The following is a 26528-nucleotide window of genomic DNA, read 5'->3' as shown; positions in this document are numbered from 1 at the left end:
AGATAGGTTAGACTTATAGATAGATAGGTTAGACTTATCTAACCTATAGATAGGTTAGACTTATAGATAGATAGGTTAGACTTATCTCCCCTGAGTTTCGTGGAAGTGGAATCATACAGGGTGGTGTTTTCTCTGTCTGCCTTCTTTCACTCAGCACAAAGTGTTTGAGATTCATCCCTCTTTCCAGGCCTATCGGAATGTGTTCTGGTTTGCGACTGAGTAGTTAGAGGAGGTGGTGGTGTTCAGCTGAGCTTCGGAGGATGGATGGGAGTTAGCCAGATAAACAAAAGGAGAAAGGGCATTCCAGCAGAGGGACCAGCGTGAGAAAAGGCCAGAGGCTCCAGGGACGTGGTCGGTGTGAAGGAGAGGGACTGACTGTCTGGTTTTTTCCTTCTCCTTGGGTGCCTCTCCTTGTCTAGCCAGTGAGGGCTGGGTTTGGTTTTTACAAGGGAGCCTATTTCCTTCTGGCCGGGCTGGGCTCCCCAGATAGGGCTGAGGCCAAGACACTCGTGCCAGGCCATCTAGAACTGGACGTGTGGACCCGTGCACTCTTGTGCTTGGAGACACTGCGGTTCCCTTAGCTCCACTTGGTTTGTTTTCCTCTCTGTTATCTTGTAAAACTCCTTTGGAAACGCCTCAGTCTGCTCTAGGGGCTTCCCAGGTGGCGCAGTGGTAAAGAATCCACTTGCCAATGCAGGAAATGTGGATTCGATCCCTGGGTCAGGAAGATCTGCTGGAGAAGGGAACGGCTACCCACTCCAGTATTCTTGCCTGGAAATTTCCACGCACAGACGAGCCTGGTGGGCTATATAGTCCATGGGGTTGCAAAGGGTCGGACACAACTGAGAACTGAGCGTGCACACACACATACACACGATATTGTCTAAGGGGAAAGAGGCCTTCACTGCCCACACCCACCCCTGAGAAACAGGGGTCACGGCCGCTGGGGCCCTTCTGCACCAGCCTGCGGGGTGCGGGGTCCAAGCCGCCCCTGTGTTGAACCGAGCTGCAGCTCATGCTGGGCTCAGCGCCACCCGAGGTCACGTGGAGTTGACACCACGGTGACCTGCCCCCCTTTCAGCCCAGCTGCTGGGCTCCACCCCCGCCCCTGGGCGCACAGATGAGCCAGTCAGTGTGGCCATGAGTGCCAGAGCTGATCTCCAACGTGGCTGGAATGCGTCCCCTGTGGCCTGGAGACTCGGAGGCCAGGCTGAGGCAGAGACAAGAGGCCAAGACGGCTGGGGCGGGGGTGTGGGGGGAGAGGTGCTGTTGGAGACCACAGCTTCGGTTGAATCCCCCTCCATCTCTGCTTCTGTCTCCCATTCGTGCTGAACCCTGGCTGCCCCGTCACTCGCCCACACCCCTCGTCTGCACCGGCCCTGGTCACCCTCTACCTGCCTGTGTCTCCTGGCCCCTTAACTCATGTCCTGGATATCACTTGCCTTCTCCCGAGGGAAGAGGAGTTGTCACTTACCAAAGCAGTTTTAAGTATATTGTCAGGACTTCCCTGGCAGTCCAGTGGCTAGGACTCTGTGCGTCCACTGCAGGGGGCTCAGGTTTGATCCCTGGTTATGAAGCAGGGCAAAGACTAATAGAGTTTTGCCAGGAAAATGCACTGGTCATAACAAACACCCTCTTCCAACCACACAAGAGAAGACTCTCCACATGGACATCACCAGATGGTCAACATCAAAATCAGATTGATTATATTCTTTGCAGCCAAAGATGGAGAAGCTCTATACAGTCAGCAAAAACAAGACCAGGAGCCGACTGTGGCTCAGACCATGAACTCCTTATTGCCAAATTCAGACTTAAATTGAAGAAAGTAGGGAAAACCACTAGACCATTCAGGAATGACCTAAATCAAATCCCTTATGATTATACAGTGGAAGTGAGAAATAGATTTAAGGGCCTAGATCTGATAGATAGAGTGCCTGATGAACTATGGAATGAGGTTCGTGACATTGTACAGGAGACAGGGATCAAGACCATCCCCATGGAAAAGAAATGCAAAAAAGCAAAATGGCTGTCTAGGGAGGCCTTACAAATAGCTGTGAAAAGAAGAGAAGCGAAAAGCAAAGGAGAAAAGGAAAGATATAAACATCTGAATGCAGAGTTCCAAAGAATAGCAAGAAGAGATAAGAAAGCCTTCTTCAGTGATCAATGCAAAGAAATAGAGGAAAACAACAGAATGGGAAAGACTAGAGATCTCTTCAAGAAAATCAGAGATACCAAAGGAATATTTCATGCAAAGATGGGCTCGATAAAGGACAGAAATGGTATGGATCTAACAGAAGCAGAAGATATTAAGAAGAGATGGCAAGAATACACAGAAGAACTGTACAAAAAAGATCTCCACAACCCAGATAATCACGATGGTGTGATCACTGACCTAGAGCCAGACATCCTGGAATGTGAAGTCAAGTGGGCCTTAGAAAGCATCACTACGAACAAAGCTAGTGGAGGTGATAGAATTCCAGTTGAGCTATTTCAAATCCTGAAAGATGATGCCGTGAAAGTGCTGCACTCAATATGCCAGCAAATTTGGAAAATTCAGCAGTGGCCACAGGACTGGAAAAGGTCAGTTTTCATTCCAATCCCAAAGAAAGGCAATGCCAAAGAATGCTCAAACTACAGCACAATTGCACTCATCTCACACGCTAGTAAAGTAATGCTCAAAATTCTCCAAGCCAGGCTTCAGCAATATGTGAACCATGAACTTCCTAATGTTTAAGCTGGTTTTAGAAAAGGCAGAGGAACCAGAGATCAAATTGCCAACATCGGCTGGATCATGGAAAAAGCAAGAGAGTTCCAGAAAAACATCTATTTCTGCTTTATTGACTGTACCAAAGCCTTTGACTGTGTGGATCACAATAAACTGTGGAAAATTCTGAAAGAGATGGGAATACCAGACCACCTGATCTGCCTCTTGAGAAATTTGTATGCAGGTCAGGAAGCAACAGTTAGAACTGGACGTGGAACAACAGACTGGTTCCAAATAGGAAAAGGTGTACGTCAAGGCTGTATATTGTCACCCTGCTTATTTAACTTATATGCAGAGTACATCATGAGAAACGCTGGACTGGAAGAAGCACAAGCTGGAATCAAGACTGCCGGGAGAAATATCAATAACCTCAGATATGCAGATGACACCACCCTTATGGCAGAAAGTGAAGAGGAACTCAAAAGCCTCTTGATGAAAGTGAAAGAGGAGAGTGAAAAAGTTGGCTTGAAGCTCAACATTCAGAAAATGAAGATCATGGCATCCGGTCCCATCACGTCATGGGAAATAGATGGGGAAACAGTGGAAACAGTGTCAGACTTTATTTTTCTGGGCTCCAAAATCACTGCAGATGGTGACTGCAGCCATGAAATTAAAAGACGCTTACTCCTTGGAAGGAAAGTTATGACCAACCTAGATAGCATATTGAAAAGCAGAGACACTACTTTGCCAACAAAGGTCCGTCTAGTCAAGGCTATGGTTTTTCCTGTGGTCATGTATGGATGTGAGAGTTGGACTGTGAAGAAGGCTGAGCGCCAAAGAATTGATGCTTTTGAACTGTGGTGTTGGAGAAGACTCTTGAGAGTCCCTTGGATTGCAAGGAGATCCAACCAGTCCATTCTGAAGGAGATCAGCCCTGGGATTTCTTTGGAAGGAATGATGCTAAAGCTGAAACTCCAGTACTTTGGCCACCTCATGCGAAGAGTTGACTCATTGGAAAAGACTCTGATGCTGGGAGGGATTGGAGGCAAGAGGAGAAGGGGACGACAGAGGATGAGATGGCTGGATGGCATCATTGACTCGATGGACGTGAGTTTGAGTGAACTCTGGGAATTGGTGATGGACAGGGAGGCCTGGTGTGCTGCAATTCATGGAGTCGCAAAGAGTCATACACAACTGAGCGACTGATCTGATCTGATCTGAGGAGCTAGGATCCTGCAAGCCACGCGATGTGGCCACAAAAGAAAGAAAGAAGGGAAAAAAAGTATAAGTTTACTATTTGTCTATTTGTTTATTTGAGGATTTATTCAGTGGCTAATGAGATTTGGGGAAACTGAGTCAAAAACAGTGGTATAGCCTCAGTCTGACTGTCTTTGCCAAACCACATCTGACTTGACCACTGGAGGGCCTTGGGGTGGGACTCTGGGTCCCCCTTTGAGAAGAGGGGCCCCGGGCTTGGCAGGAATTGGAGAGTTTGACACAGTTGTCTGTGCGGTGTCCCACAGGTGACCCACGGGCTGAGGGCGTACGATGGCTTGTCCCTGCCGGAAGATGCAGAAACAGTCACAGCCGGCCGGGCTGGCTGGAGCTACTCAGACCTTTCTGATGACGAGGACTTCCTGGCTGATGAGGCCTCCGGAGGTGAGCAGGCGTTTCTGGTGGCTGGGGGTGGAGGGGGTCAGGGTGGAGTTTGGGCACTTCCCAGTGGTCCTGAAAGAGGCCCCAAGATACTTGCCTAAGGTGGCCCCTCTAGAGATGGACTAAGAAAGATAGGGAAGCAACCTAAGTGTCCGTCAGCAGATGCCTGGATGAAGAAGATATGGTACATATAGGCAATGAAGTACTATTTAGCCGTTAAAAAAGAATGAATTTTTGCCCTTTATGGCAATATGGATGGAGTTGGAGGGCGTTGTGCTAAGTGGAATAAGTCAGCTGGAGAAAGACAGATACCGTGTGATATCACTTGTATGTGGAGTCTAAAAAATACAACTAGTGAATATAGCAAAAAAAACCAGACTCACAGATGTGGAGAACGAACTAGTGGTCACCAGTGGGTGTGGGGCGAGGGGAGGCCAATATAAGGGTAGGAGAGTAAAAGGTGCGAACTATTAGATATAAGTAAGCTACAAGGACACACTGTACTACATGAGATATAGCTGGTGTCTTGTAAGAACTGTAAGTGGAGTATAACCTTTAAAACTTGTGAATTATAGGAATTCCTCAGCGGTTCAGTGGTTAGGCGCTTTCACTGCCAGGGCCTGGGTTCAATCCCTGGTCAGGGAACTGACATCATGCAGCACACGCACCAACCCGCCCCCCCCAAAAAAAATGTGAATCACTGTATTGTATACCTGTAAACTGTATAATATTGTACAGCAGCTATACTTCAATTAAAAAAAAAAAAACTTAGGAAAAAAAGAAATGGGCTAAGAGCTGTGTGCATCCTGAGCCCTGGTCCCAGTGAGCCCAGGACCCCTCACTGACGCCTATGTGACCCCAGGCTGGTGGCTGCTTCTCCACACAGCCCAGGATAAGCTAGACTTAAGGGGAAGGTGGGGGACAATGCACAGTAGAGGGTGATTACAGCCCCTGAGAGCCCCCTACTCTGCTTCCTCCCATCCTCACCTAGAGGCGGGCCTGACTTGGCCCCGCCCACTCCATCCAGCTGGGACCATACCGTCCCTAATGGAGGCTTTCTACAGTTTTTACAGGCAGCCCTGCCTAGGTGTGGAGGGGAGACTACAGCTGTGTTTTATTTCATGTCGGGCTTCCCTGGTGGCTCAGCTGGTAAAGAATCCGCCTGCAATGCTGGAGACCTGGTTTCAATCCCTGGGTTGGGAAGATCCCCTGGAGAAGGGAAAGGCTCCCCACTCCAGTATTCTGGCCTGGAGAATTCCATGGACTGTATAGTCCATGGGGTCACAAAGCGTCAGACATGACTGAGCGACTTTCACTTTCGCTTTTTATGCTGAGCCGCATGGCCTGTGGGATCTCAGGTCCCCGCCCAGGGATCGAACCTGAGTTCCCTGCATTAGAAGCACCCGGTCTTAACCCCTGGACCACCAGGGAAGTCCCAACAGCTATGTTTTCATGATCTTCCCCACCGTGTACTGGGTGCCCAGAGCAGCTCCTGACACCCAGTAGGTACTCAACAAAGATTAGTTGTTGCTGAAAAAGTCTTTCTTCTGCTTGTAGACGGTGTGGGCAGCGGCGACCTGGGCAGCGGGGACTTCCAGATGGGTAAGTATCTGGGGACAGCACACAGGCCCCCAGCCTGCCCCCTGGGGAATCCCAGCCCCAGAGGCTCCATCTCCTGGGCTGAGGGCCTTGAGGCCTCCTTGCACCTGCCATGGGGGCAGTCTCATCCCCACCAGTGACAGCTGTGTGCCTTGACTGGCTGGTCCCTACGAGGTTGGGGGTGTCCGGGTTCTCTGCCTGCCTGTGTTGGGAAATGCCCAGTTCCGATGGGACTGTCAGCTGCTCAGCATCCAAAGCCAGAATCTCACCTCCCAGGGTAGCTCAGCTGTGGAGTCCTTCCCCAGAGGCCTCCTTGGGGTGACCGATGCAGAGCGGAGCAGGGATGGGCGGACCGAGGGGCTCTGTAGCTCAGGCATTCGGATAGGCCAAGAGCCGGGCCTGGACGGGAACCTGACTTAGGTCGGGTCATCTGCTGGGAGGCCAGGGTTCCTGGGTTGAGGGGAAAGAGGGCTGGCTTCCTAGGGGGGAAAGAATCAGGCCTCGGTCAGCTGCCCACTCTGCCAGCACCCCCCATGCACAGCCAGAGCAGGGGCTGGCCCAGCGCGGGGAGGGGGCTCAGAGTCTCTGTTTTCTCCCATCCTGGGATTCTGGGCAGAGAAGGAATGAGCCGGGACAAGACCCAGGGGTACCGTATGGTTCCTGCTGCCTTCTCCAGGAGTACCTGGGCACAGGGTGATCGGGGCCAAGGACGGAGCTCAGCTCGGAGGCACCACTGGGCAGCCCCGCCGCGTCCCCAGCGCTGCCCATCCCAGCGGGTTGGGATGAGTCTAGGGTGGTGGGGTCGCTTCCTTTCTGCCCCGTGCCTCGGGGCCACCCAGTGCTGGAGGGTGGGGCATCCTCACTGGGCCAGTACAAACTGGAGGGTTGGCCCCTAGGTGGCGTGGTCCTGCCCATGACCTCCCAGCACCTGGAACTCAGACCCAGTCTGAAGTTGCTCCCCATGTCTGTCTCTGCAGGGCTACAGCTGCTGGGATCTGGGTGGGGCCAGAGTGCGGGTGTCAGATGGGTCCCAGGCACACAAGGCATCCCTAGAATGACCTGTGCTGACACATCCCTGGAGCTGCCTCCTGCCAAGGCTACCTGCTGGGACCCTGGTCCCGTCCACCCTGTCCCTTCAGAAACATCCAGGACCCCCTCCCACGAGGCTGCTCTGAGTGGGCCTTGCTAGCCCTCCTGCTCACCTGAGAAGCTACGGTGCGCGGGAGAAGGCAGAGGTGGGGGCAGGGTGAGCGAGAGGAGGCAGGAGCCTCTCCTGGTGAGTGGGGCTCATCTACGGGAAGGTGTGGGGACTTAGGCCCTCCAGGCCCCAACGTTGGCTCCAGCCCGCTGCCCTTGAGGCAGGTCCAGGCAGCTGGGCTGAATCTTAGCCCCAGAGGCCGCAGATAAGTCGCCCTGACTCCCAGGGTCCGTGGGCCTGCTTCGGCCTTGCCCAAGGGCAGTTCCCTCCTTCCTCCGGTAAGCGAGGGCGGTCCTGACCATAAGCTGAGCCACGCCCAGAGGGCGGAGCATCTGAGATGCCTCCGCCCTCTCCTCGTCCCTCGGGCAGGGGCGTGGCTCTCCTCAGCTCTGTCCCAGCCCCGTACCCCCCAAGCCCTGAACGCCTACCCATCCCGGCCAGCCCCTGGTTCTGCCTTCCCCCACCTTGGGACCCCGCCCAGCTCCCCTCACCCCATTGCGTCCCGTCTACCAACGGCCTCTGTGTCTCTCTGGCTCTTGTCCGTCCTGCGACAGCCTGTCTGCGTGTCTCTCCTGCGCCTGCCTGCCCTGCCTTGGGCTGTCTTCTTCCCGCTGTCTGTGTGTTTGTCTCATCCGCGCCTGGTCCCCTCTCTCTAACCTTTCCTCCCTCTGTCTGTTGGACACTCCATCTCCGCGTCCGTGCCTCCGTCTTTCCCTCCATTCCGCCTTCGGCTCATCTTTTCTCTGCTTCTCCCCACCAAGCTCTCTGCATCTCTGTACCGATAGTGTCTCTGTATCGGTCGCATCTCCGACTCCATCTCTCTCTGTCTGCTTCACCTCTTTCTGTTTTATGTCTCCACCTCTGTCTCTCCAGTTGGTCTCTCCACCTCCCTGTGTCTCTGCCCCCTCCTCACCTCCTTCTCTGCTGCTCCGCTCTGCAGGTCCCGGGGACCGCCCCCCTCCGCCCGGGGACCCCCTCCCACGGCCGGTGTGATGACCAGGAGTCTCCTCTGGCCGCGGGGACTCGCTTCCCTCCCCTCGCCCGCTTCTCTCCCATTTCGTCCGCTCCCTCCTTTCTTCTGGGTCCTCTTTTCCTCCCCAGCCTGCCCTTTGTCCCAATTGAGACCCCGCGCCTCCCTGCAGAGTCTGGGGCCAGGCTCGCCGCCACCCCTGCCCCAGTGGGCCCCACCTGCTCCCCTGCCCCTTCCCCATCGGGGCGCATGATCTAAGCTCACAGCTTAGTGGGCCGGGCCCCTGGTGTTCTACCCTGGGGTGCCTGTTAGGCAGGGTGGGTACAATGACCCCTTGGGGTGAAGGCCCTAGAGTCTGGAGATGACTTGGATCCACTTCAGGAGCCTGGCAATCCGGAGCCAAAGTGTGCGGGGAGGAAATTCTGTTGATCAGGAACTGGGTATCGAGAGTAAGTGGGGTGGGCGGCTCCAGGCCCTGGGGGTGGTCCCCACCCCCACCCGGGGTGCCAGGCTGCTCTGGGCCTCCCGTCCCTCTAGGCTTGAGCTGAGCTGTCCAGATGGGGTGAGATGAGGGCCAGCACAGAGACAGCTGGCCAGGGCAGGACCCCCCAGCCCCGGAGAGCACTCCCACCCCGGGCCACCCCCCAGCAGCCCCCTTGGCCCGGGTGGTCGGTTCCTGAAGCAGACACGGCCTCATCTTGTGCCCAGGCCCTCTGCTACCTGCGCCAGGGAGGGCGCTCACCCCGACCTTGCCCCCGGTCTGGGAGGAGGCTGGGGCGGGGGCAGGCTGGAGGGTCCGTGCCCTTCCCAGGCCCTGGGAGAAAGGGGCTTTTGTGGAGCCTGGCCCCCTCCCGACCCACCCCCCCCCCTCCGACAGTGGGCACATTCCTGGGCAGAGGCCTGGCCTCCTCGGCCCGCTCTGGGCTCTGGGGTGGAGGCCAGAGGCCAGGGTGGGGACTCTCAATGGGCCTCTATGCCAGCTCACAAGAGGCCTCTGTGGCCGAGCTCACGGCCCTCACACTCCAGCCCACAGGACCCCGCCCGCCCAGCCCCGGCAGCCCTGCCCAGCTCAGCCCCGTGGTCCAGAGCGCCCTCACGGTCACCCTCCCTTGCGGGCACCCCGGCCACACTTGCTGTCGCGTGGCTGCCATCCCCATTCCCCGGGGGCTTGCTCAGTGAGCCACCGAGGTTGGGGGAGTCCTGGCGCGGAGTTGGGGTGTGCACCCGGGGGCCTGAGAGGCAGAGTGAAGGGGCAGGGGGACGGGCCCAGCTCTGCCGCCCACCTGCGGGTCATCTGTCACTTCCCTGCGCCCCCTTCTGCCTCAGGGGCCCCGCAGCTGCGGTTCCTCCTGCCTGGAATCCTCTTCTCCCAGCCACCCCCCGGCCCTTGCTCTCTGCCTCTGAGCATGCCCCTGGGAGGGGAGGCCTTGCTGGCCTCTCTCGGAGAGGAGCAGCCCTACCCTACCCCAGCGCGCCCGCTCCACCCACCCTCATTTTTTTCTTCCTCCCACAGTCCAGATATTCCTCACCCATGTGTTTTATTTCCTTTCTTCTCCCCCTCCAAAGTGATCTCTGTGGGGACAGAAATTGTCACGTATGAAGTTCACTGCTATATCCCCTACCCCTAGAACATGCCTAGCTTTTTCAGTTCAGTTCAGTCGCTCAATCATGTCTGACTCTGTGACCCCATGGACTGCAGCATGCCAGGCCTCCCTGTCCATCACCAACTCCCGGAGCTTGCTCAAACTCACGTCCATTGAGTCGGTGATGCCATCCAGCCATCTCATCCTCTGTTGTCCCCTTCTCCTCCCACCTTCAATCTTTCCCAGCAACATGGTCTTTTCAAAGGAGTCAGCTCTTCACATCAGGTGGCCAAAGTATTGGCCTAGCTTATTAAAGACCTTCAATATAGATCCGATGAAGCCACGAATGCGTCTCTCAGATGGGAAGAAATAAAACCAAGTCCATTCCTTCGGTTTGTCTTAAAGACCAGAGATAATCCAGCTAACCCTTGCTGCCTCTAGTGTGTGCCAGATGCTGTTATAAGCATTTTCTACTCCTCATCTTATTTTATCCTCACAACAGCCCTCTGGGGTGGACACTACTCTTGTCTGTGTTTTATAGATGAGGAAACTGAGGCTCAGAGACATTAAGTAACTTTCTCAAGGCCACAGGGCAATTTTCAGTTACTTTCATAGAAGTGGCAATTTTGCTCAGAGACTGAGCTTTTAAGCACTAAGCTATGCTGCCTCTCATTTAGTAATAGTTCAGGTTATATCGCCCCTACTATGTGCCAGGCGTGTGTGTGTGTATACACATGTATGCTCCATTTACAACTCATATTTAAAACTTCTGTCATGAACTCATGAACATGATGAGATTTAATGCACATTAAATGTATACAGCAGTTGCTCAGTAAACAGTAGGTATAAGTGTATGCTCACACCAATCTAAATTTATTTGGCCATCACATATTAGGCCTACAGTATGCCAGGCACTGGGGGTACCGGGGTAAGTGAGATCTGAGGTTCCCCCCATCACATTTATTGTCTAGCAGTAGAGAGAAAGATGACAGCATCTTCTGATTCCCTGGTACTTGCTCCTTGCCCGGGGCTGCATCTTCGCACACAGGGAGGTGGCCTTGTCAGCATGCTGTCATTTATTCCCCACTGCAACCCGGTGCGGTAAATGTAATTAATATCTGCATTTGAACAAAAAGGAAACAGAAGTTCAGAGAGGTGAGGCCCGTGCCTGAGATGTGGCTGACCTCAGAACCCACAGTCTCTATGATGGTGCTCTGTAGGCCCTTGTAACCGTGGAGGAGCTATGCCACTTTGCGGGTAGAAGGTACGCTGATGGGAGAAATCAAGTGGATGGAGGACCCCAGAGGAGGGGTCTCTATCAGCCGGGGTTGGGAAAGGAAGGCAGTTCAGGCAGTCTTCTTGGAGGAGGTGATGGCTGAACTAAGCCCTGAAGGATGAGTAGGCACTGGCGTGAGTTGGGGGTAGGAGGAGGAGAAACTTGTCACGGTCACTTTCGAGTAATTTCTGTACCAACAAAAAGCAGGGGGATGGGGGTGGTGGGAATTCCCCAGTTGCCCAGTGGTTAGGACTCAGCACTCTCACTTCTGAGGACCTGGTTTGATCCCTAGTTTGGGAACTAATATCCCACAAGGAGTGTGGTACAACCAAAGGAAAAAATATTCCTCTGCCAGGCCATCTCCTGTGGAGCGTCCTCCTTGTCACCCAGCCTTCCTCTGAGCCAGGGGAGGCCTCCTCTTCCGCACCATCACTTGGGATCTGGATTGGGCCATTTTCCCTGTTAGTTAAGCCCTTCGCTCAAGTGCGAGGCCTGGGTTTTGAGCCCTGGGCAGTCCTGCTGGGCACAGCTATGGGCACACAGGTGTCGGCCTCAGCTGGAGGCTTCCAGGGACCGTCTTCCCATCTCCACCCACTGGCCCAGCTGCCTGAGGCCCCCATTCTGCCGGTCTGGGGCCCTCATAGTGACGCCACCCCCCCAACTCCTTTTTGCAGTTTATTTCCGAGCACTGGTAAATTTCACTCACTCCATCGACTATAGCCCTCAGCTGGAGGACGCAGGCTCCGAGGAGTTCCGAGAGGTGTCGGAGGCTGTGGTAGACACGGTGAGGTGAAGGGGCTTTGAGGGGGGCTCCCCGAGTGTGGTGGGGCAGGACTGAAGGTGGGGTGAAGGGTCCGGAGGCTGATGGCGCCATGTCCCTCTCCAGCTGGAGTCAGAGTACCTGAAGATCCCTGGAGACCAGGTTGTCAGCGTGGTGTTCATCAAGTGAGAGGGGCCCTGGGGGAGGGGGAGCTGGTGTGGGGCGGACAGGGACGGGGAGGAGCCCTGGGGGCAGGTGGGCAGCAGGAGGGGCCCAAGGGGCGGCCTCACTCTGGGTGGAAATTCGAAGACTGGTGGAGGGGCAGTTTGGACCTTCATTTGCCCCATGTGGGGTGCAGGCTGTCCAGGAGCCAAGGGGAGAGTTGAAATCAGGCCTGAGCATCAGGCGGGCCCCAGGGCAGGAGCTGAGACCACAGGGGTCTTCCTCCCTCTTCCGCCCTGCCCCACATCCACCCCCAGAGAGCTGGACGGTTGGGTCTTTGTGGAGCTGGATGTGGGCTCGGAAGGGAATGCCGATGGGGCTCAGATTCAGGAGGTGCTGCACGGCGTCATCTCCAGCGGCTCCATCGCCTCCTACGTCACCTCTCCCCAGGGATTCCAGTTCCGACGCCTGGGCACAGGTGAGCCCATCCTGGAGCCAGGGGCGACCCCTCCGGTTTCTCAGACTCACGTGCGCCCCCTCCCTCCCTTCAGTGTCCCCACCATGGGCCCTCCTAGTTTGGCCTTTCATGCTGGTAGCGACGGGGAGCTCACCACCTCATGAATCTTCCCCATCAATCGTGCAATCTTATCTTGGGTTGAGCAACATCCGTTCCCTCCAGCCGGTACCCATGAGGCCCGGTTTCTGCTTTTCTCTCTATTAACCTCTCTACCTTGACAATAGGTAGTAAATTCCTGTCTTCACACAGTGCTTTCGGGTCCAAGATACTTTTCTGTTTAATCACCAACAATTACTCACTGAGCCCTGACTGTATGCACGCCACTCCCATTCAGACTTCACAGTAATTCCTATGATGTAGGTATTATTTCTCCTGTTTTCGAGACAAGGGCCCTGAGGCCCGGTGAGGGAAAAATGGTTGCTCCAAATCCACATACACAGAGAGTGCAAAAGCCAGGATGCAAACCAAACTCTGTGTTTGTGCTGGTCTTGCCAGAACCTGTGAGAAGCACAGCTCAGAGATCACAGGAAACTGGCCCCAGGCACACAGCTGTTAGACGCACAGCTTGTACCTTTGAACCTTCTGTGGGGCCCAGCTTTCTTTTCATTGCACCCTCTGACTCACGTTCCAACTCCCGGAGTGTTTTCTTCTCTGAGCCAAACAGTCCCGGTTCATCCCTCACGGGCTGGGAGTCCCCATCCCAGTCTGCATCTCAGTTCTCTCTCTGGGACGTGTCACCCTCCTCCCCGACTAAGTGGAACCCAGAACTGAACAAACTCCACCCTTACCATGGTGCGACCCCATCAGAAAAAAACGTGGTGAAACCGTCACCTCCCTTGTTCTGCACATCACACCTCAATTAATGTGCCCACAGGTCAAGTTTGTTCCTTGGCATCCCCAGGCCCAGATCAAGATGCCTGGGGACCTAGTCCTCTTCCTCCCACTTTTTAATGAGTCCTCCTGGCTAGGGAGGGTAGGATGGGGCTGGCTCAGCCCTGCAAGCCCCCAGCTCCCAGGTGGGATGGCTACTGATCACACCTTCCTTTCCAGCACAGACACCCCCGCCCCCCCCGGCCGCTGTGGCGGCCGCAGTGACACCAGGTGAGCATGTAAAGCCAGGCCCAGGCCAAGCCGGGGCACTAGAGAAGCTAATGGATGGAGGGCAAGGCAGGATGAGGGCGTGGCGGCCGGGCACAACGCACCGGCCGCCCCTCCTCCCCTTCCTCTTCATCCTCGCTAGGCCTGGCTGTGGCCTGCCCACGTGTGCTCCAGTGGTTGCATGGTGTGGCATGCCAGCTGCGTGTGGGGTCTGCACGGGGGAATGGGTGAGGCCGCTGCCACAGAGCCCGCGTCCCACGTGTGCTGTGATGCGTCCACCATGCGTGCTCTGGGCCCTTGCTGAGCCAGAAACCACCGGGCCTGACACGGAGCCCCAGAACCCCGTCCCAGCTCTGCAGTGCCTGTGTCCCCCCTGACATCGTCCACCGATGCCCCGCCTGCCTCTCTGACGGCCCCCCCTGCTCCCCACAGTGCCCCAGGTCCCCAGAGCCTGCACCGAGGCGGAGTTCGCCTGCCACCGCTATAACGAGTGTGTGGCCCTGGAGTACCGCTGTGACCGGAGGCCTGACTGCAGGGACATGTCTGATGAGCTCGATTGTGGTGAGGGGCCGTGTGGGCACTCAGTGGTCTCCACGTCAGCCTGGCGGAGGGGGGGGGCTGCCAAGAGAGTTTGCTGCAGGCAAGAGGGGAGGTGGCCAGGGACCCGGGAGGGGTGGTAACAGGGTCAGGGGCCTGGGGACGGGGCGGGGGCAAGGGGAGAGGAGCCGCCCCTGCGTGCCAACACCGAGCGGGCTCTGTCCACAGAGGAGCCGATGCCCACGCTCAGCTCCCAGCCGCCCCCTCTGGGGGCCACTCCACCACCGCCAGCCCAGCCGGAGTCACTCCCCTCCCAGCAGCGCCCAGCCACCCCAGCCCCCCAGGCCGCACTGCCCAGCCCAGGCAGGCCTGTGCCCTGTGGGCCGCATGAGGCCGCGTGTCACAGCGGGCACTGCATCCCCAAAGACTACGTGTGCGACGGGCAAGAGGACTGCGCCGATGGCAGCGATGAAGCGGACTGCGGTGCGGGCCGGGCGGGGGCGCGGGGCAGGGGCCCGGTGGTGGGGGCTGGGGAGAGGACCCGGAGGCCTCTGGCTGAACCCTGGCCCGGTGCTCCCCCAGGCCCCACCCCGCCCTGTGAGCCCAACGAGTTCCCCTGTGGAAACGGGCACTGTGCCCTCAAACTCTGGCGCTGCGACGGCGACTTTGACTGTGAGGACCACACCGACGAGGCCGACTGCCGTGAGTGTCCGCCCCGCTGTCCGCGCTCCCCGAGCCCCCACCCCTCTCCGGCGGGTCTGTGCGCCGTCCCCTGGCTGAGTGGTGGAGGCCCTGGGGGCAGACTTGTGAGGTCTCTCCCTCTCTCTGACGCTGAGCTGGCCTTTGTAGCGAGCACTATGGCTAGAGAGCCGGTGGTCAGTGTCTATTTATTCCTTACTATTAGTCACGTATGCTTGTGTGGGGGTCAGATGAGTGGCTGAGTGGGCTTGATAAACCAGGGTCCCTTGATGATAGACGTGTGAGGTAAAGCCTTCCCTTTAAGGGCCTAGAGGTTTTTCATCTAGAGCTGGTTCTGCATTATTTGTTCCTCTATCTGCAGCTTTTCATCCGTGTAACCATTCAACCACCCACGACCTGTCCGTCGGTCCAACATCCTTTCTTCCTCCCATCCATCTGTCCACCCACCATCCACCTGTCTATTCATCCGTTGCTGAGCTGCAAAACCCCTCATCTACCTGTCCATCCAGTGTCCTTCCTCCTGTCCACTGCACCGTAAATTCCATCATAAATCCCTCTGTCCATCTATCCATCTGTCCAGCATCGTTCCTCCCATCCATCTCTTCTCCATCCGTCCATCCATCATCCTTCTATGCATTATCCATCTTGCCAGCTCCCCATTCCACTAGCCATTCATGGAGCCAACATCTTTCTCACCTCCCATTCATCTGTCCAGCCACCCTTCTCTCCACTGCCCACCCATCCGCCTAGTCAGTGTGATAGACACCGTGACAGTTAAGTGGGTGAGCCTGGAGGGCCAGAGACCACCTCAGGTAGCATCTTGCATGTCCAATCGTATGAGGCGAAGCCGGGGGCCTGTTAGGCCCCAGATTGAGGATAATGGAAGCCTTGCTCTGTGACCCTGGGTCACAGTCTGAGCCTGCTGACATTCCGAATGTCCACGGGTCCAGCCTCTCCTCCTCGCCTCCCCTGCAGTCCCCGCTTCACAGCAAACCCTGGAGAGAGAGGGGCAGCGTCGTGCTGCAGACTGGCAGAGTTTTATGTCACCCCTCTGTGACTCCAAGCTTGCCTGACAACCCAGTCCCTTGAGAGGGAGAAGTAATTGAGGGTTTTAGTTGAAAAGCGCTTCTCGGAGGCCTCTGCAGGGCAACAGTCCAAGGAAAGCCAAGTCCTTGCTGACCGAGTGCAGAACAGAGGGCGTGAAAGGGGAGTGGCTCTGGAGGCTGGTGGGGTCTCGGGAGGAGCAGTAGGTGGGTCCTCCTGGCCTCCTCTGAGCTCCCCCTCTGTGGCCAGGTGGCCTCTGCTCCTACACCCCTCTGCCCTGTCTGCCCCTGCTTGTGTGTCTGTCTCAAGCTCCGTGTCCCTGAAGAAGAATGTCAGTTAGCATCTACTAGAGATGCCTAGCTGGGGCCCAACCCTGGAGCCGGGTCAGCTCCAGGCCTCTGACCAGTCCATGGACGGCTGTCTCGGGTCAGGTGCCACCCCTGGGCCCCTTAGAGGGGTACAGGGCAGCGAGATCTGGGCTGCAGCAGGCCCTTGCTAAAGGCCTTTCCAGTAGACAGAAGTGCCCAGGTAGCACCCGGTGTCCCAAGGCACTGGCTCCCGGGGCCATGCCTTTGATCTTGTGCGTCTCTCGTGGCTGGATGGGGGAGGAGCTGCATGACTGCTGTGCCAGGTGTGACTCTGTCAGGGGATACAGGTGGAGTGTGTTGGATGGATGACTGGGGACCACGGCATTGTGGGCAGTGTCGTGGAGGCAGAGTCTGGGCCTGGTCAGGGGGCCTGTGTTGTCAAGCAGGCAAGATGAGAGCGTGATCCTAGGAACACCCAGAGAAGGTGGGCAGCCTGGGCTGGGGGCCATAAGTAGGCAAGGGCTTGGTGGGGTGGGGGTGGGTCCTCCCTGAGGGCAGTGCCCGCTGCCCACACCACCTGGCTCTGTCTCCAGCTGTCAAGCGCCCTGAGGATGTCTGTGGGCCCACCAAGTTCCGCTGCGTGTCCACAAACACCTGCATCCCGGCCAGCTTCCACTGCGACGAGGAGAGCGACTGTCCGGACCGCAGCGACGAGTTCGGCTGCAGTGAGCGAGGAGCTGGGGGGCGAGCTCTGGGCCCTGGCCCCTCCCCGCAGCCTCCCCACCCTGGCCCCCTCCTCCTCCCGCCTCGGTGCCTCCCACCCCTCACTCCTGCTCACTCCTTCCCCAGTGCCTCCCCAGGTGGTGACCCCTCCCCAGGAGTTGATCCAGGCTTCCCGGGGTCAGACGGTGACCTTCACCTGCGTGGCCATCGGCGTCCCCACCCCTATCATCAACTGGAGACTCAACTGGGGCCACATCCCCTCGCATCCGAGGTGTGGCTCTGGGTCCCGGCAGGGGGCTGGGGCTGGAGGGGAGGTGCGGCCAGCCGTCCCGGCCCGACCCCTACCTCTTGTCTCGGGGGGGGCCCACCAGGGTGACAGTGACCAGTGAGGGCGGCCGCGGCACGCTGACCATCCACGATGTGAAGGAGGCAGACCAGGGCGCCTACACCTGCGAGGCCATGAACGCCCGAGGCATGGTGTTCGGCATTCCCGACGGCGTCCTGGAGCTCATCCCGCAGCGGGGTACGGCCCACCACGGCAGGCGGGCACCGGGCGCGGGGCGGGAGCCGGGCTTGCTCGCCAGGGACCAGCTGTAGCCCACTCCCGTGCCGCCCCGCAGGTCCCTGCCCTGATGGGCACTTCTACCTGGAGCACAGCGCCTCCTGCCTGCCCTGCTTCTGCTTCGGCGTCACCAACGTGTGCCAGAGCAGCCGCCGCTTCCGGGACCAGATCCGGCTCCGCTTTGACCAGCCCAACGACTTCAAGGGTGCGTTGGTGGGTGCGAGACGGGCACCGGGCTCCCGCAGGCTCAGAGGGCAGACAGTCGGGAAAGCAGCATATGCCTTGGACAGATGGAGCCAGTCCAGGGAGGCACACGGGGTTGCCGAAGAAATGCTGAGCCCTGTGGGAAAAGCATCTCAGGGGGAAAACAAGCTCTTTTAGGAAAAGTGAAATCTACAGTCGATACCCGTCTGCATTAGTTGACGAAGAGAGCGGGCCGTGGAGTCCCAGTCCGGGTTCTGACTCTGACCCTCACGCCGTGGGCCCTTGGCCAAGTTACCTACCTAGTGTGTCAGTTTTCTCGTCTACAACACGAGGATAAAATATTACCCACCCAGGGTGGTATAAGGGCCTAGAGCGCATAAGCCACTCAGAATAGTGCTTTGTCCGTGGGAAGTGCCCAGCTCCCTGTCGTCACCCCCAGCATCCTCATCCTGCAGAATGGAGAGGCATCAGTGACCCAGAGCGTAAGAGCCCAGGCTTTGGCATATTCTTAGCCCGGAGCTGACTTGTTGATGCACCACTTATTACTGCCTGTGTGACTTTGAGACTCTTGCTTCTTTGGGCCTCTTTTCCCAAACGTAAAGTCAGGCAGCTGGGCTCAGTTCTCTCGCACTCTGAGAGGCAGGATGGCATGAGCCTCGACATCAGACGGACCTGGGTTCAGGCACATTTCCATCATCGCAGAAAGTTCTCCTGGATGGTTAGTGCTGCCCTAGAGATCTGGGAGGATGCTGCAGAGAGAATTCCTGTGTGTGTGTGTGTGTGTAGGATACAGCTGGACCCAAGGACCCACCATAAAAACAGCAACAGTAATAGCTATCGAGTTTTTGAGCACTTCCTTTGTGTCCTACTCTGTTTTAAGCATTTTGTGTCGTTCCGCTCACTTTAGCTTCCTGATAACCCTGTGATGCAAGCCACTGTTGCCCCCATTTTACAGATAGAGAAACTAAGGCCTTTGCTCAGACTCACACACCTGGAGGGTGGTGGAACCAGGACTTGGGCACCCATTCTTCAGTCCTGTGTAGCTTTCTACTACCCCCTGAGGGCTCTTCCAGCCCTGACAGTCCACAGATCTATTGGCAAGCAAAGGCTCTGAGAAGTCCTGCAGCAGGTTCCTTGACCCTGGGATTCCCAAATGGTTCCCCACTATCGTTCGGCAGCATTGGCTTTGCCTGGAGAGTGCTTCGGGAAATGCTGCTCCAGGAATTCAGTAGGGGGGTGGAAAACTTGGCTTTTATTTGACTTTGGGAGAGAGACTGATGTTCCCTCTAAATCACACTTCTCTCAGAATTTTCCGTCTCTCTGGACTACCACCCGGGTGGCTGTCTCGGGCAGGCGCGTGCATGGCACTCATCCCTCCCTGTGCCCCCCAGGTGTGAACGTGACGATGCCTGCGCAGCCCGGCATGCCACCTGTCTCCTCCACCCAGCTGCAGATCGACACCACTCTACAGGAGTTTCAGCTGGTCGACCTGTCCCGACGCTTCCTGATCCACGACTCCTTCTGGGCTCTGCCCGAGCAGTTCCTGGGCAACAAGGTGATGGGGCCGCCCTGGGTGGGGAGGGGCCCAGTACCCCACATCCATGCTCGGAGCCTGCCTGTACTCCGCTCCTTCTAAAGCTGGGAGGGGGGCACCCAGCGAGCATCGTGTGTGCCCACGGCTGCCCAGCCCTGATCCGCCCTGTCCCGGCCAGGTGGACTCCTACGGTGGCTCCCTGCGCTACAAGGTGCGCTATGAGCTGGCACGTGGCACGCTGGAGCCAGTGCAGCGGCCGGACGTGGTCCTTGTGGGTGCCGGCCACCGCCTGCTCTCCCGGGGCCACACGTCCACCCAGCCGGGGGTCCCGAACCAGCGCCAGGTCCAGCTCTCTGAGGTACGTGGGGCCTGCTCCCCTGGGGGTACAGGCTGGGCAGGTGCTGATGCACAACCTCCCCCCACACCCTGACCTTTGCTCCCCCCCAGGAGCACTGGGTGCATGAGTCCGGCCGGCCGGTGCAGCGGGCGGAGATGCTGCAGGTGCTGCAGAGCCTGGAAGCGGTGCTCATCCAGACGGTGTACGACCACAAGATGGCCAGTGTGGGGCTGAGTGACGTCGCCATGGATACCACCGTCACCTATGCCACCAGCCAAGGCCGCGCCCACAGCGTCGAGGAGTGCAGGTGCCTGACCCAGCTGGACCGGGGACCACAGAGGCCCTGGCAGAGGTCGGGGAGAAACCACCAGGCTTCACGGTCCCTGCAGCCACCGTCTTGGTTCTGTCCCCACAGATGCCCCATTGGCTATTCCGGCTTGTCCTGTGAGAGCTGTGATGCCCACTTCACCCGGGTGCCCGGGGGGCCCTACCTGGGCACCTGCTCTGGCTGCAACTGCAATGGCCACGCCAGCTCTTGTGACCCTGTGTATGGCCACTGCCTGGTGAGTGTGCCATCTGGCACTTGGATACTGGCTAGAGGCAAGAGCAGGGTGGGAGGCTCCAGCTGAGACTTCCTTGTGCCCACGTGCTTAGCACAAGCCTCCAGAATGACTGTTGTGGCTGCCACACAAGTTCTCTTGACCTCTGGATGCATTAACAGAGATATTATGTCCAGATAAGGGAGGTGAAAGTCCTACTCTTCACTTTGGTCCGACCAATCACTCCTGGAGAATAAGGCATAAAGCATGGCCCTAAGCAGGCCGTTCCTAACAGGAAGGAGCCTATAAATCTTACATTATTTCTTAGGAATGGTGGAGGGAGCTGGAATTGGGAGCTGAGAGAAGGTTTAAGCAGGGAAAACGATTATCTCCAAGTCCCTGAACAGCTATCGGGGGTAGAAGGAACCACCTACAGAGGGCAGAACTGGCCAGTGGGTATGGATTGAAAGGAGAATGTGGGTTTAGGTCAATACAGAGCAAGTATTTGGAACCGTCTACGGGACAGGCTGCCATGCAGGGTGATGAGCTCCCCGTCAGGATGGAGCTGATGTTCCCTTGTGTACAAAGCTGTGGGGTAATTCCTGCATGACCAGGGACACTGATCCAGACAGCCTCAGGGGCCCACCCTCATGGAGCCCCATCTGGTCCAGTGTGGCCCCACGTCGGGCGGGGGTAGCCACAGGGCTGCTCCGCCCAGCCTGAGCGCCTCCCTCCCCTTCCCCCCAGAACTGCCAGCACAACACAGAGGGACCGCAGTGCAACAAATGCAAGGCGGGCTTCTTCGGGGATGCCACCAAGGCCACAGCCACTGCCTGCCGGCCCTGCCCTTGCCCGTACATCGATGCCTCCCGCAGGTCAGACCCGGCTCGGGAGGGGCAGGCGGGGCGGGAAGCGCGGACGGGGGACTGGGCCTGGGGCATCCTCTGGGCTGGGAGGTGGGAGACCTGGTTTCGGAGGCTCGCCTGGTGGATAAATACCCTTGGCCCCTCGACCTCTCCAGGCCTGCCTCTTGTTCCATGCAGCGGGCCCCTCATTCTTTCCAGTGCCGCGGCGAGGCTGCAGCTCTAGAGGAGGCGGGCCTCGGGACTGCCCTGGCTGGTGGTCCAGAGGTCCAGATTATGTGCTTCCTCTGCAGGGGGCCTGAGTGCAAACCCTGACTGGGGAACTGAGATCCCACATGCCTCACAGAGCGGCCAAAATAAATAAAATATCTTTAGAAAAAATTTTAAAAAGGGCAGATGGGCCTCGTGGCCCGCTGTGTCCCATGGACAGCTGTCACTCCCAGAGCGGTCTGTGAGCCCTGGCCCGGCCCCTCATTGCAGCCCTGCCCCACGTCCTGTCCGCCTCATCCCCACAGGTTCTCGGACACCTGCTTCCTGGACACGGATGGCCAAGCCACGTGTGACGCGTGTGCCCCAGGCTACACAGGCCGCCGCTGTGAGAGGTGAGCGAGAGCCGGTAGGGGCCGGGAGAAGCAGGCCATAGGGGGTGGGGGGGTCTGGGAATGCCTCTGACCACCCTCTGTCTCCCCTAGCTGTGCCGCTGGCTACGAGGGCAACCCCATCCAGCCCAACGGGAAGTGCAGGCCCACCAGTGAGTATCGCACACACTGTCCCCGGCGCCTTCCCAGGCCTCCCGCCCCCAGGCCCAAGGCCCTGGTCCAGCACAAACTCCCTCTGGTCCTTGGGGAGCGCCCCACATCCCCCCATTCTGTCCAGATTATGTCCATCTTATTCCCACTTTCCCTGCCAACACCAAATTTGCGTCTCCAGACCAGCAGATCGTGCGCTGTGATGAGCGAGGCAGCACGGGATCCTCCGGGGAGGCCTGCCTCTGCAAGGTATGTGTGAGCTCCCGCCCCGACCCTGGGGGCCCTGGGTTCTGGCCCACAGCCAGGAGGAGGAGGAGGAAGGAGGCTGCATCCTCTCCCTGGCTCCTTGGCCAGTGGGTGGTGGCCTCCGCTGCAGGCCGATGGGTCTGGCTAGCTAGACATCCCCCTCCTCATGAAAAGTGGGCCAGCATCAGAAAGGAGCAACTGGTCAGGTCCATCCTTGTGTGACCATCGGACCTTTGCTCTGACCATGCTTTCATTCCACGTTGACACAATGGTGTAGCTATTAGCATCACTGATTCAGAAGTGAGGAGATGGGAGCTCAGAGGAGGGAAATGGTTTGCCTGAGAGCGGGAGCCTCAGGTGTCTGCAGAACAAAGAAGCAGACAGATTTGGAAATCAAGCTCTTTACTCCCATCTTCCGTCCCGGAGTGGATCAGCAAGCTGGTCACCGATGTCACCATGTCAATCATTTCCCATCCCTGAGCCTTGGTTTCCTTGCGTGAAGCATGGAAATAGCCCATTCCTCTCAAGGAACTTCAAGAAATTAAATGAGGTGCTGGTTGAATAGAAACTAGTGCAGTGCATTAAACAGTCCATTAATAGTAGCAGGAGTTATTTTAACCAGGATTTCCCAGGTGGCATAGCTGGTAAGGAATCCACCTGCCAGGCAGGAGACCCGGGTTCAGTCCCTGGGTTGGGAAGATCCCCTGGGAAAGGAAATGGCAACCCGCTCCAGCGTTCTTGCCTGGGAAATCCCATGGACACAGGAGCCTGGTTGGCTACTTACTGTCTATGGGGTCACAAAAAAGTCAGACACGACTTTAGTGACTGAACAACAATTATTTGTACCACGTTGCTATATTTCAAGTCTAAAACTTATTCGTGAGCTCCCTAGCAACCACAGAGAAAACAGGAAAACGACTGGGTGTATAGGCTCCATTAGTTGGGAATTACTATTCACATGGCGGCCAGCCCTCGTAAGCGTGCTCTTTCCAGGGCCCCCTGGCCTTGGGTTCTGGTCTGGAATGTGGGTAGATTAGACCGGAAGCTGCAGGGAGCGCCCCCCACGCCCCCCACCTCCCGTGGGCCACCCTGCAGCTCCCAGCTCTGTCCCTCCAGAACAACGTGGTGGGGCGCCTGTGCAACGAGTGTGTGGCCGGCTCCTTCCACCTGAGCGCCCGCAACCCCGACGGCTGCCTCAAGTGCTTCTGCATGGGTGTCAGTCGCCAGTGTACCAGCTCCTCCTGGCGCCGTGCCCAGGTACCTAGGCGAGGAGTGGGGCTGGCCAGATGGGCAGGACTGCCAAGCCCAGGGATGGGTGGACCCAGGGCCAAGTGGCAGGCCACGGCCCTCATCCCGGCCTCTTCTCCCGCCTCTGCCAGGTGCTGGGGGCCTCCGAGGAGCCCACTCGGTTCACCCTGACCAACCCCACGGGCACCCACAACGCCAGCGAGGGCATCTCATCACCCTCGCCCGGGGAACTGGTCTTCTCCTCCTTCCACAGCCTGCCACCTGGGCCCTACTTCTGGAGCCTCCCTCCACACTTCCTGGGGGACAAGGTGGGCAGGGGCTGCCTGGGGCCTTTGAGGAAGAGGCTGCGGCCCGAGCAGCGGCAGGACCCCAGGGTGGGGGCCCCAGCTGAGTGCCTGTCCCCCTTGGGTCCCAGGTGACCTCCTATGGCGGAGAGCTGCGCTTTACGGTGACCCAGCGGCCCCAGCCTGGCTCCGCGCCCCTGCCTGGGCAGCCGCTGGTGGTCTTGCAAGGCAATAACATCGTCTTGGAGCACCACACCTCCCAGCAGCCCAGCTCTGGCCAGCCCAGCACCTTCACCGTGCCCTTCTGGGAGGTGAGCAGCACCGGTCCCAGGAGACCTCCAGGGGGCCTTCCTGTGCCCCTCACGCAGGGGTGTCCGGATGTCAGGGACTGCAGCCCATAAGCTCTTTCTTCGGCAGCAAGCGTGGCAGCGGCCTGACGGGCAGCCGGCCACAAGGGAGCACCTGCTGATGGCATTAGCGGACATCGACAGCCTCCTGATCCAGGCGTCCCACACCCAGCGGCCAGCTGAGAGCAGGTGTCCGGGGCCAGGGCGGGAGGGCAGGAAGGGTCTGGGGGTGGCTCCAGGCTCAGAGGTGCAACGCGGGGCAGGCGGACTGCCAGCTCTAACTCTTTCCGGCTCTGCAGCCTTTTTGTGTCTCATTTTATCATCTGTGAAATGTAGATGGTAGGGCTTCCCAGGTGGCTCAGTGGTAAAGAGCCCGCCTGCCAATGCAGGAGACGCAGGTTCTATCCCTGGATCGGGAAGATGCCCTGGAGAAGGAAATGGCAACCTGCTCCAGTATTCTTGCCTGGGAAATCCCGGGGACAGAGGAGTCTGGCGGGCTACAGTTCACGGGGTCGCAAAATAGTAGAACACGACTTAGCGACTAAACAACAGCAACAGAAGGGAGATTATAGTAGTTCCTCTGCCACAGGGCTTGTCTTAGATGGAGTTCCCAAGGAGCAAAGCCAGAGATGGGGATTTGAGTCATTGGCAAGGAGAACCTGGGAGGAAGGGAGACAGGAGAGGAGGAAGTGGCCAGCAAGGGAGTGGTTTCCGGTAGAGACCAGCCTGGGTCTGGTTGCCACAGAGCCCTGCAGAGTCATCCTGCATGAGCCAGAGGGGCCTTTATACCCTGGGCCGGCCTGTCACTGGTCCCCCTAAGGGAGTAGGTTGGTGGGACCTCTCCTGGTGAGGAAGGCTCATTCCCTGGAGAAAGTTGCGGGTATAAGCCCTTCGCCACAGTCCTGGCAGCTGCTGAGGGATGGACACCCAGGTAGAGAGAGTTGGGCAGGGCCCCAGTAGCATCGCGGCAGGGCTGCCAGGAGGATTAACGAGGTGATCACATGTAGGACCCCGTGGATTGCGCACAGGTACTGCGTGAGTGCTCACTCACTCCGGGGTCTTGTCGCCCCCAGGGTCTCCGGCATTAGCATGGACGTGGCCGTGCCTGAGGACACCGGCCAGGACCCTGCGCTGGAGGTGGAGCAGTGTGCCTGCCCGCCTGGGTACCGAGGTCCGTCCTGCCAGGTGAGCCCGGGCCCCACCCTCCTGTCCAGCCAGCCCCCTCCACGGTGGTGCTCTGGCTCCTCCTCCTTTAGCTCCCCCACCTCCCCAAGCCCACCCCGGCCATCCGGCGGTCCCGACCCAGAGCAGGCCTTGAGGAAGTCCCTCTGGCTGTGCCCAGGACTGTGACGCAGGCTACACACGCATGCCCAGCGGCCTCTACCTGGGCACCTGCGAACGCTGCAGCTGCCACGGCCACACCGAGGTCTGTGAGCCTGAGACAGGCGCCTGCCAGGTGAGCCCCCCTCTTTCCCTCCTACCCCAGGGGTCTGTGGCCTCCAGGGGCCCAGCCTCAGCCCCACGGTCTGCCTGCCCCAGGAATGTCAGCACCATACAGAGGGCCCCCGGTGTGAGCAGTGCCAGCCTGGGTACTACGGGGACGCCCAGCGTGGGACACCACACGACTGCCAGCCGTGCCCCTGCCACGGAGCGCCCGCTGCCGGCCAGTGCGTCCAGCCCCTTCCCGAAATGTCCAGTGCTCTGTCCCAGATTGCCTTCCTCCCAGGCCCTCCTGAGAGGCAGTGGTTAAACCCTGGCCTTACCACTTTCTCACTGTGTCACTTTGTATGAGGTACACTTCCCTCTCTACGCCTCAACTTCCTCACCTGTGAAATGGGGATAATGAAGCACCCCCACACACACACACCTTGGCCCCTACTATGAGCCTGAGATGAAGCCACGGAACTCTTAGCACACACCCTGGCACATAGCTGGCTCTCAGGACGTGTTAATTCACGTGGACCCTCCTCCTCACCCTCCCGCCCTGGGCCTGAACGAACAGCGGCTGACCTAACTGGAAATTCGCCCCCTACCTCCGCAGAGCCACCCACACTTGCTTTCTGGACACAGACGGCCACCCCACCTGTGATGCGTGTTCCCCAGGCCACAGCGGGCGTCACTGTGAGAGGTGAGGCGAGCGTGGGCAGGGTGGGGAGTTTGCACGAGGGGCTGCCCCCGAAAGTGGGCTGGGCCCAGCTCTCCTGCTCAGGAGGGCGCAGAAGCCCCCAACTCTGCCTCACACAGGCCCCAGGGGACAGTCAGCGCCACCCCCCACCCCGAGAGCCTGAACGTTTCACCTGGCGTTTGAGGCTCTCAGAGATCTAGACCTGCAGATCACCCCCACCTCCCAACACTCCCATCCCCAGTGAGGCCAAAGTCTTCCCAGAAACCCTTCATTCTTGCTGAAAGTCCTGGGTTCGAAGCCTGACCCTGCTGATCTCACTGGTTCCATGGCCTGTGGCCTGTCCCTGCCCCTCTTCTCCCCTCTACTTCTCCATCTGTGCAATGGGTGAGTTAGGCTAATTAGTTCGTCCAGCACTCAGGTCACCGAGTCCAGTACAGGGCCCCCAGCACAGCCCAGTGATTCTTCCCTCCCTTCACCCAACACCTTCTCTCACCGCAGGTGTGCGCCAGGTTACTACGGCAACCCCAGCCAGGGCCAGCCCTGTCGAAGTGAGTAGGCTTGGGGAGGCTTTGGGGATCTGGCCACCCTGGGGATGGAGCTAGGACAGAGCCTTCGTTCTCCTTCAACATAGGGACTGTGACTTTGCCTCTCCGAAC

General features: G+C 58.1%; 1 protein-coding gene across 7 annotated transcripts in view; it reads left to right on the top strand.

Moving 5' to 3' along the window:
- Positions 1–26528, top strand: part of HSPG2 (heparan sulfate proteoglycan 2) — a 110087-nt gene that overhangs the window by 35175 nt on the left and 48384 nt on the right. For 4 of the 7 annotated variants that reach the window (XR_015137233.1, XM_086327429.1, XM_086327438.1 and 1 more), the window contains exons 2-31: positions 4228–4363; positions 5918–5962; positions 11661–11770; positions 11873–11931; positions 12226–12386; positions 13476–13526; positions 13956–14084; positions 14289–14543; positions 14643–14762; positions 16705–16836; positions 16961–17105; positions 17206–17357; positions 17455–17601; positions 18992–19155; positions 19313–19492; positions 19582–19778; positions 19887–20034; positions 20758–20885; positions 21389–21475; positions 21566–21624; positions 21804–21871; positions 22985–23125; positions 23248–23424; positions 23532–23711; positions 23818–23936; positions 24821–24932; positions 25090–25203; positions 25287–25414; positions 25789–25875; positions 26371–26420. Coding sequence is in view for 6 of the 7 variants with exons in the window: in XM_086327429.1 (XP_086183555.1) it covers positions 4228–4363; positions 5918–5962; positions 11661–11770; positions 11873–11931; positions 12226–12386; positions 13476–13526; positions 13956–14084; positions 14289–14543; positions 14643–14762; positions 16705–16836; positions 16961–17105; positions 17206–17357; positions 17455–17601; positions 18992–19155; positions 19313–19492; positions 19582–19778; positions 19887–20034; positions 20758–20885; positions 21389–21475; positions 21566–21624; positions 21804–21871; positions 22985–23125; positions 23248–23424; positions 23532–23711; positions 23818–23936; positions 24821–24932; positions 25090–25203; positions 25287–25414; positions 25789–25875; positions 26371–26420 (3781 nt within the window). In the remaining variant the exon portion in view is untranslated. The remainder of the gene's footprint in view (positions 1–4227; positions 4364–5917; positions 5963–11660; positions 11771–11872; positions 11932–12225; positions 12387–13475; positions 13527–13955; positions 14085–14288; positions 14544–14642; positions 14763–16704; positions 16837–16960; positions 17106–17205; positions 17358–17454; positions 17602–18991; positions 19156–19312; positions 19493–19581; positions 19779–19886; positions 20035–20757; positions 20886–21388; positions 21476–21565; positions 21625–21803; positions 21872–22984; positions 23126–23247; positions 23425–23531; positions 23712–23817; positions 23937–24820; positions 24933–25089; positions 25204–25286; positions 25415–25788; positions 25876–26370; positions 26421–26528) is intronic. The other 3 variants (XM_086327455.1, XM_086327447.1, XM_086327468.1) reach the window with 1 other exon arrangement.

The sequence above is a fragment of the Bos grunniens genome, chromosome 2, assembly GCF_055505025.1.
Source record: "Bos grunniens cultivar Pamir isolate PY7600 chromosome 2, Bosgru_T2T1.0, whole genome shotgun sequence".
NCBI lineage: Eukaryota > Metazoa > Chordata > Mammalia > Artiodactyla > Bovidae > Bos > Bos grunniens.
Note: the sequence above shows the minus strand (reverse complement) of the source record. Positions and strands in the feature narration are given on the sequence as shown.